The 9,267-nt window shown below is 54.5% G+C and overlaps 3 protein-coding genes across 3 annotated transcripts; 1 reads left to right on the forward strand and 2 right to left on the reverse strand.

Annotated features, from left to right (window-relative positions):
• Nucleotides 1-217: 217 nt before the first annotated feature.
• Nucleotides 218-2,180, reverse strand: ACA1_248060 (uncharacterized protein; the record flags this gene model as incomplete). Its single annotated transcript, XM_004339787.1, has 5 exons — nt 218-296; nt 368-399; nt 656-787; nt 849-1,003; nt 1,100-2,180. 5 exons carry the CDS (start codon nt 2,178-2,180, stop codon nt 218-220), a joined length of 1,479 nt encoding a protein of 492 aa, XP_004339835.1.
• Nucleotides 2,181-3,428: 1,248 nt separating this feature from the next.
• On the forward strand, nt 3,429-4,261 carry ACA1_248070 (uncharacterized protein; the record flags this gene model as incomplete). The annotated part of the gene is made up of 3 exons (XM_004339788.1): nt 3,429-3,640; nt 3,775-3,891; nt 3,958-4,261. 3 exons carry the CDS (start codon nt 3,429-3,431, stop codon nt 4,259-4,261), a joined length of 633 nt encoding a protein of 210 aa, XP_004339836.1.
• Nucleotides 4,262-6,380: 2,119 nt separating this feature from the next.
• ACA1_248080 (betaglucosidase) lies at nt 6,381-9,221 on the reverse strand (the record flags this gene model as incomplete). The annotated part of the gene is made up of 13 exons (XM_004339789.1): nt 6,381-6,425; nt 6,589-6,762; nt 7,032-7,187; nt 7,321-7,377; nt 7,455-7,595; nt 7,672-7,832; nt 7,935-8,102; nt 8,195-8,321; nt 8,422-8,535; nt 8,627-8,694; nt 8,763-8,865; nt 8,984-9,061; nt 9,147-9,221. 13 exons carry the CDS (start codon nt 9,219-9,221, stop codon nt 6,381-6,383), a joined length of 1,467 nt encoding a protein of 488 aa, XP_004339837.1.
• Nucleotides 9,222-9,267: the final 46 nt, after the last annotated feature.

A 9,267-nucleotide genomic window follows, 5' to 3' on the forward strand; every position in this document is an offset into this window, starting at 1 on the left:
GGGCAGCTTGTCCTTGGCCAGGTACTGACAGGAGTCGCCGTCGAGCTCGTCCATGTGTGTTTGGTTGATGGCATCCACCTGCTGATTGGTCGGATGCAGCTTCGTGGGCAGGATGTCCAAGTCGTCCTCAAACCTTCGCCCCACGCATCTGTGTACACCGCAGAAATGTGTGTCATTATAATCGCTCATATTGGTCGCCTTCTTGGTCTTTAGGGCATCAAACGTACTCGTTGAGAATACGTCTGGATTCGTCGGAGCAGGCGCCCTGTCTGATCTCATTCAGTATACCCTGAAACCTGTGGTGCGAACACGATTCACGTGGCCTCGTTGAGAATTGACCGGGCAGAAGAGAGCAGGTCACGCGTACCGTTCGTCCTTTTGGCGGAAGACCTTGGAGAGCTGCACAACAACGTCGACGCACGACTGCCAGGACTCAGCGTTAAACGCGAAGGCTTGGCTCATGCTCATTCGTTTGTTTCTATTACACACAGCAAGTTAGACATCCTATCGATGTGCGGCAGCGCACCCAAGTGGTGAGTACGTTTTGTCGAGCACTGGCGGGAGCTGTGTTCCGGCGAGTCAGATATATGCGGGGAAGGAAGAGGACGTGAGTAAAGGTGAGCACTCCGATGGTGGAGCGTTAGGTGCAGAGTACCTGAAAGAAGTCGCCGCAGCAAATAAGCTGGATGCCTCCGAATGGCTTCTCCTTCGCGGGCACCTTCTTCCAGTTGCGGACTCTTCGCGCGATGTACTCTAGCTGGTCGAACAGGTCCGACTTGATCTGAGGCTGCAGCGTCAGCTTTGGTTCGAGCCGTCAGCGCAGGCATGAAAGGGAAAAAGCGGTGTACCATGCTTATTTCGTCAATGATGAGCACTCGCATTTGCTTGTACTCTTTTCGTTTGCCGAAGGCGCGGCCCAGCATCACCTTGATTCCCTCGTTCCCCAGGCCAACGCCCGCCCACTTGTGCAGGGTCATGCCGTCGATGTTGATCGCAGCCACACCTGCACTCACCAAGATCCGATAACGAATACAGTCGCACTAATTACATTCAGCAGGTCGGGAGTGTGCGGTGGTATGTGCGTGAGCGTGTCACGTACCCGTAGAAGCGGTGACGGCCACAGCTTCGGGGCCGTGCTTGAGACGTAGGCGTTCGATCATCTGGCGGAGTAAGAAGGACTTGCCGGTGCCGGCACTGCCGGTGAGGAACATGGAATAGCCACGCTCGGCCAAATCCAGCGCTCGCTGTTGCTGTTCGCTCAGGCAGGTCACGCCAGCGTCCTCGTCGGGCTCTCCCAGCACGGACGAAGATGCCCTCGTGTAGGTGATTGGCGCCGACGATGATGATGACGAAGACGAAGACGATGAGAAAGACGGCACAGGGCGTGGGCTTTGCCGTGATGGGCTCGACACGTGGGCCGATCGCGTCGAGGAGATGGAGGGAGTGGTGAAAGAGAAAGATGAGGAAGAGGTGGACGTAGATGTAGATGTAGATGTAGATGTTGGTGCAGCTGAAGAAGGAGCTATATTCGGCCTGGCGCCCTCCGATTCGGCGCGAGTAAGGTCGAGTGCGGTGCAGAGGTTGAGGAGGCAGTCGATGGCCTTCTCGGTGCTGCCCGCCACCTCGCCCAGGGTGTGCTCAATGACCTGCGCTGATGTGCCTGGAAACATGTCCTGCAGCATTCGCACAACCTCACTCGCTTCTCCCGCCACTTGCGCCTCCTGGTCGGCCTGCTGTTCCTGGCCCTGTTGTTTCTCTTCCACACACAGCTCGTCCTTCTCCTTCTCCTTCGGTTCCAGTCTCGCTTCCAGCACCTCGTCGTTCTCCCTCTGCGCTTGGTCGACCTCCACATGCGTTCCCGCGCTCTCGCAAGTCGTCGTCGTGGTCTCTTCGACAACTTCCTGCTTCACGAGCAATGGCGGTGCGGCCACGCCCTTCTCGTCGTCCAGCTCCGTCTCGGTGGTACTGCAGCTCTCATTCTTGTTCCTCTTGCTGTGTTCGGGCTGCTTCCTCCTGTTTCTGCGCTTCCGCTTGCGTCGTCGCTTCAGGGTGCCCTCTTCTTCATCTCGCGGCCCTTCCATCGTCTCTGCGGGCTCGTACCCGACGACTTGCAGCTGCTGTCTGAGATCGCGGTTGGTGGACTCGAGACGCGCAATTCGTTCTTCCTTCTCCTGCGCCATCTGCCGCAGCTCCTCGATTTTTCGTAGCGCCCATTCGAGCCGCTGCGCATCCCCCTCTTGACTCGCCCCACCAGTAGCGACTCCTTGTTGTGTGGGAGGTGGGGCTGCACTGCTTGGTCCAACCTCATCTGCGGGCTCCTGCTTCAATCGTTTTGGGCTGGCATCATCGACACCAAGATCGGCTCCCAGTTCGTTGTCCTCCCCCCTGCGCTTTCTGCTCTGCCCCTCTTTCTCCGCCTCGTCTTCCATCCCACGTAACTTACGATGCAGAAGGGCCAGCAAATCGTAAATGAGCGATGTCATTCCATGTGCCCGCTCACCACCGTTACAGAACCCACACCACAATCCCGCCTTTTTTCTAAACCTGTTTCGAATTTTTGCGAGCAGTCATGAACTACTGGTACCTCCTGCTGTTCACCAACAAGGCCTCCAACTTCAAGTACCCACCCAAGGACTACATGACCTGGGCCATGCACTTCCTTGCTTGAGGAGTGGATGAAAACACCCTCCAGAGCACAACCAATGACTTCAACACCCTCAACCATCCCCTCCTTACTCCCTATATTCCTCCCCCTAATCTCACCTCTACTTCCCTAACCCCCACCTCCAGTTGCAAGTCTTTCACTCTTCAGTCTAACTTCTACAACACCTCAGTATTCCCAGACATCACATTTCACAAGACCACCCAGATTTGCACAACAACACAGCTCTTGATTTGTACATTTCCAACTCAACCATTTCTCTTTCTGCAGGATCTGCACATAAAAAGCTGAAAAACTGCACAGTTTTCCGTACAGAAAAGTGCATTTTGACCTTAAAAAAAGAGTCACTTACCCTTTTTCATGAACACTTGGTTAACAAAATCAAGGTCAGTTAATTCACTCAAAATGCAACTTAAAACAACCAGCCCTGTAAAGTCTGTAAAGTGCTAATTATTTATCTGAATTTATAAAATATATCCTATTATATAAATCCAGGTAAATTAGTTACTGAGGAAAAAGATAAAGATTTCCTGAACAAAAACAAACAAAAGATGAAAGACTAGCAAAGCAACAAGAATAATATAACAATATATTATTTAATAGGGCCAATACACAAACAAACACAAAAACAAACACAAACACACAAACACACACAACGGACCCCTATTTTCCGCACAATAATCATCGGTTGAAGTTGCGTGAAACGGGTGCCACGCAGCCAGCCCTAAAACGGCCATTGCCCTTGTCCCTCACTAGTTCTCAAGCGATGGAGAGTCCACCGTGCAACAAGTGTGTGCACCAGCTGTCGGTGAGTGCCCGCGGCAAAAGAGGCAAGGTCCTCACCGTCTACCTGACCACGTGGCGCAATCCATATGGATCGGAAAGCGAGGAGTACCACATGAAGATCGGCTCTGACGGCTTTATCAGCTTGCACGACGTGCTTCAGCCCGGACTCCCCAAGAAGCGCAAGAACCACGAGTGAGCACCATCCCCCCCCCCTCCCACACCAACACCTCGCGTCTTCTTGCCTCCACCGCCCACGCCACTTCCAAGCTTTAAAGACGGGAGTGATGCTCACCTCCTCCGGGCTGTCTGTTCTTTCCGACCACCAGATGGCCTCCCCGCCCTGGCAAGGGTTTCCTGTGCGTCTACTCTGTCAAGTCGCCTCCCACAATCCCTCGTGGTTACTACACTCCCGGATTAGACGACCACTACAACGACCCCTGCCGGTACCTCTCACCCACTCACCCACCAGACATTCAGATGTGAGTGACACCATCGAGCCCTTCCCTCAGGACGAGCAACGGTTTTCTCAGGGAACAGCACCTGGTCCACGAAAAGAAGACCAGCAGCGGCGTCTCCCACGACACGTCCGATGCATCGTTCGTGGACATGTGCGTGTTCCTGGGCCTCATCATCAAGCACAAGCGGTCGTGCCCGAAAGCGGGGTACCCGGACGAGTGTGCCGAGCTGGCCAAGCTGTTCCACTGCCTGCCGGCCGAGAAGTTGGCGAACGCTCGCATCAACATCGCCGAGAGCTTCTACCCTCCCCTGCGCATCACAGCGTGCCCCAAGCGGAAGGACGAGCTGGACGAGTAGGTGGAGCAGTGGGGGGTGAGCTGTTGTAGTCAGGGGTGTAAACACTGTGCAAGCTCTGTAGCCCCCAAATACCCCATTTTTATATGAGAAAATCAACATGTTTTTATTTATTAGCGCTGTGGGTACAAAATAGGGTCACCAGTACAGCGCACCGGCCTGGACTGTTGGAGAGTGAATATAGGCGAGTGGTGACACGATGTGTATTGAGGAATGACAAAAAAAGAAGAGATACATAGTTTGACTATTTAAGGATGGGAAATGGAGTAATAAGTGGATTGCATGGTTGAGTCACTAGCTGGAGGAGAGTGTATCTCCAACACACCCCCTCAATTGATGTAGGTTAGATTGGAAAGTGAAGAAGATGTAGAAGGTTGTTGTGCTTGATGTGTGGGAGAGCCTTCATGAGGATGTTTCTGATGATTTGACAACATCCCATTGTTGGCAAGGAGTGCTCCATCAGTGTTGATGTGGGGTTACAGTCATTCATGTTGAAGGCCTGCAGGAGTTTGTCAATGTGGCTGCGCTGGCAGAGTTCCATGCATCCCTTCTTGCAGTTGTTGTTGATCTTGATGCTGAGGATTGATGTTGTGATGCTGAGATCCTTCATGGTGAACCAGCTTGATAGTACCTCCTTGATGGTGGGGATGTTGTCAGGTTCAGTGATGATGAGGCAGTTGTTGATGTAGATGCAGATGATTGCCAGTTTCCCCCCCCCCCATGTGCTGAATGTAGATGCAAGGGTCACCATCTGTGGGGGTGAAGCCACTCAACTGAAGATGAAGATTGATGGTGCAGTTCCACAGGAGAGGAGCCTGTTTGAGCCCATATAGGCTCTTGTCAAGTCTGCACCCATTCAGGGTGCTCCTTGTCAACAAAGCCCTTGGGCTGATGAACATAGATTTCATCACATTCCAGATCACATTTGACCTCATGCACAACACCTCACAGCAATTCCACAGTGAGGTGTGCAAGGCCATCAGCTCGGGTGTTGAGGCCAATGCCAAGCACGCATCCAGGAGTACTACAACGAAATGGTCAAGAAGAAGGAGGAGAAGGGCGCCTCCTCCTCAAGTGGCTCAGACCCCATGCAGAAGGGTGACATCAAGCCAGTACATGTGCAACAGCATGAAGGAACATGGTGGTGATGTCCATGAGGTGGATGGCAAGTTGGTGTAGCACTGTGTATGCAAGGAGCAGATGCAGGACCTCCATGTGGATGACAGGGGCATAGGTTTCATCATAGTCAATGCTGTAGATTTGGGAGTAGCCCTTCATCTCATCACAACAAAGCAGGCCTTCAGGCAGTCTAGAGTGCCACTTGTGAGGTGCTTCACCTTGAACATCCAGTGGGTGTTGATGGTATGATGGTTGGCTGGCAGGGGGACCAGGATCCACATGGGTCTTGATGAAGTGTTTGGGCGCCTTTTGTTGTTGAGTGCTTGGTGGCTGCACTGGGGGCTTGGCCTTGGTGACAGGCTTCCTTGTGATGGGGATGACACTGGGTGCAGTGTGAGGTGAGTTGGTAGGGGAACAGGTGGGTGACAATGCAGGTGAAGACATGGGTGACAGCACTGGTGATGCTGTCAGTGAGGTAACAGGTGGGGTTGTTGGGGAGGGCGTTGGCGTAGTGTGGGAGCTGAAGAGGTTGGTGATGGACATGTCAATCACAACATGGTGTTTATGTGCGTCAGAGTTGTCAAGGATGGAGGTGTCAACCAGCTGGTTGAGACCTGGCACAGGTTCAACACATCAGTCATTCTTGTTGTCCAGGGCTGTCAACAGATTGCAAGTGTTGGGAGGTCTGTGGTATGTGGGAGGGTGTGCATTGAGTGTGGGGGTAACAAAGATCACATCACAGGACATGGTGGTGGTGCACAATCCCAGAATCCACATATGATGTACAGAGGTGTCATGTGTGGGGCCAAGGTACCAGGCCAGGGTTCCACACAGGTTGAGCTTGTCACATTTGTGGCTGGGGAGCAGTACATGTGCAGAGGCGCCAAATGGGTGAAGGTGGCCCAGCACAGGTGCAGTGTTGTGCAGCAGCTCATGAGGAGACAGGTTGTCATTGGCCCATGAGGGTGTGCAGTTGTGGATGTGTACAGTGGTGGCAATCACCTCAGCCCAGAATGAAGGAGACAAAGTAGGTCTTGCCTGTGAATGACTGTGTGGGGAACAGGCTGCAGATGTTGGAATGGATGAGGGCCATTGGTGTATTGGAGTGTGGGGCTGGACTGTGGCCAATGGTGCTGTTTGGCCTGGATGCATGTGGTGCAGGAAGAGAGCTCAGACCCTGTGTTGATGTTGATGTTGGATGCAGTGAGCACTGCAATCTTGAGCTGGTCTGTGCTGATGTGCCTGAGGCACAGGTGCAGATGGTCAAGGGTGACCATCTGGTGGGCCTTGGAAGAGAGGCCCTGGGCCTCTTGCTCAGCAGTCAGTGGGCACAGATTGACAATGAGCATGTTGCTCATGGACTTGGTGATCATCAGTGGGAATGACTATTGTGGGTGTTGTATGGTGGCACCTGCATGATTGAGCTGGATGATGCAGCCCAGGTTGACAAGTTGACTGGTTGAGATCAGGTTCTTGGTGAGATCAGGGATGAAGAGGATGTCCCTCAGGACAATGTTGGTCATGCAGCTGCCAACATTGACAGTGGTGCAGATGGTACATATGTTAACATTAAATGAATAAAGAATAAATTCAATCATGAATTATAAATAAGTTGCATGATGGGTAAAAGTAATGCCTGTGTCATTTGGCCAACTTTCTCCTTGAGGGTGAGGCTGGCCATGAGGCGTGCCACGAACGCGTCCCTCTTCGCAGTGCGCGCGTTGTTGCGGGCGGCCGAGGCTCCACTGGTCAGGGCCACTGACGCAATCACGAGCGCGAGCAGGAGTGCCCACACCGTCGCTGTCTTCATGTTGTGTGCTGTTGTTTGTCTGGGATTTGAAACATGGGAAAAAAGAGCGAAGACGAAGGAAAAACGAAAGCCTTCTCTTTCCCGCTGACAAAATGACTTCGCAACGTGTAACGCGCGGACTTGCAACTTAGATAGCGGGGCAGATGAGGCTCTTGCCGGTGAGGGTGAATGAGGAGGTCAGAGTGCCCACCTGCCGGGGGAAAGAACGAAATAGAATGAAACGACGTCAGTCAACACCAACGCGAAAGCAAAGGCGCGGGGGCGTACCTGAATGTTGAAGAGGCCGGCCTCGGCCACGAACTGCTGCTCGCGGTTGTAAAACGCCAGATCGTGCGTGGCCAGCGTGAAGGTCGCCACGTACGACTGACCCGGCGCGAGGCTCCTGGTCTTCACGTACCTCTTCAGCAGCTGTAAAGCAAAACAAATTAGTACCAGCACACGGTGAATGCTGGTGCATGTGTCTGTGGGGGTTGGGGGAGGGGACCTTGACGGAGGGGGCGACGGTGGCGTAGACATCGCTCACGTAGAGCTGCACCACCTCCCTCCCGGGCACCTTCCCGCTGTTGGTCACCCGAACCGAGATCGTCACCGGCTTGCCCGGTGCCAGCTTCGTGTCCGACACGCGCAGATTGTCATAAGCGAACGCTGCGCACGACCCACGACACGCAACGCACACGACACACACGACACACGGTCAGGGGGTGTTGGGTTGAGGAAGCGCAGATGGGCAGGGGGAGACGGTCGTACTGGTGTAGCTGAGGCCGAAGCCGAAGGGGAAGAGCGGAGTGGTGACGTCCGAGTACCAGTGCCAGTAGGGCACGTGGATGTCGCCCGTCGTGCGCGGGTAGGTGAAGGGCAGCTTGCCCGACGGGTTGGCCTTCCCGAACAGCACCTCGGCCAGCGGCGTGCCCGCGTCTGATTGGTGATGCCCCGCGTACGGGAAGTCACACCGGAGTTAGAATGACTGATCGAAAAGAGAATAGAGTGGAGGGAACAGTAAAGCGTACAGGGTCCGGGGAGGTAGGCGTTGATGACGGCCGAGGTGGCGTTGATGAGTTCTTCGGGGATGATGCGCGGCCGAGCCTCCACCAGCACCATCACGGTCTTGACCTTCCTGCCGCTCTTGGCGATGGCCTGGCCACATTGGAAACAACACCAAAACAAAGCAACAGTAAATCAGCCGCATTGGGAGAAGGGTGGTCGAGCATTGGGTTGGTTGGGGTCCGAGGCGTACGCCGTGCACGGTCTTGATGAGCTCGATCTGCGACGGCGAGATGGTGAGATCGTCGATGTCACCGAGGACCTCGGCTTCGGGACCTTCGCCGACGGCCAAGACCACCACATCGGCCTGCTGTGAGCGAGTCAGTGAGTCAGGCCGCTGCTGCTATTGGTTTGATGCGGCCGTCTCCAGGCGACCAAATGGGGTTGCACGATCGTACCGACGCCGCGATGATGGCCTCGATCTCCCTCAGGTTGGAGCTGTCGCACTTGTCAAAGTCGCACGCCGCTGTGGGTCGCAGTCAGTGATCTCGGACCAGCAAGCGTGGGCGTAGAGAGGGCGGGAACGCGGCGCACCGACGAGCTGGACGTTGGAGCCGGAGGGCGCGAGCGACTTGATGCCCTGGTAGATGGTCGACGTGTCCGGATACGGGTCGAACTCGCTCGGGCTCACCGAACCCTGGATTGATCGAACGCCATTACGAGGCATTGACCGTCAAGTAAGCAAACTGTCACAACGAAATGCTGATGGCACACGACAAGCGTTTCGCCGCACACGCACACGCACGCATCATTACCTGCCAATGGATGGACCAACCGCCGCACTGGTTGGGCAGCGAGTCAGCAGCGGGACCGACCACCAGAATCTTCTGCCCCTGCGCTCGGAGTTAAAAGGGGGGAAAGAGTGAGTTTCTTGTTCGGGGGCAGACACGATGGTGATGTGAGACGGTGTGAACGCACCGCGGCGGAGAGAGGAAGGGCGTTGTCCTGGTTCCTGAGTAGCGTGAGCGACTCCCGCACCACATTCTCGGACATGAGACGATCGCTCTTGCTGCCCACCTGCACACACACACACACGAGG

Source organism: Acanthamoeba castellanii (assembly GCF_000313135.1).
Source record: "Acanthamoeba castellanii str. Neff unplaced genomic scaffold scf7180000084766, whole genome shotgun sequence".
Taxonomy (NCBI): domain Eukaryota; phylum Discosea; order Longamoebia; family Acanthamoebidae; genus Acanthamoeba; species Acanthamoeba castellanii.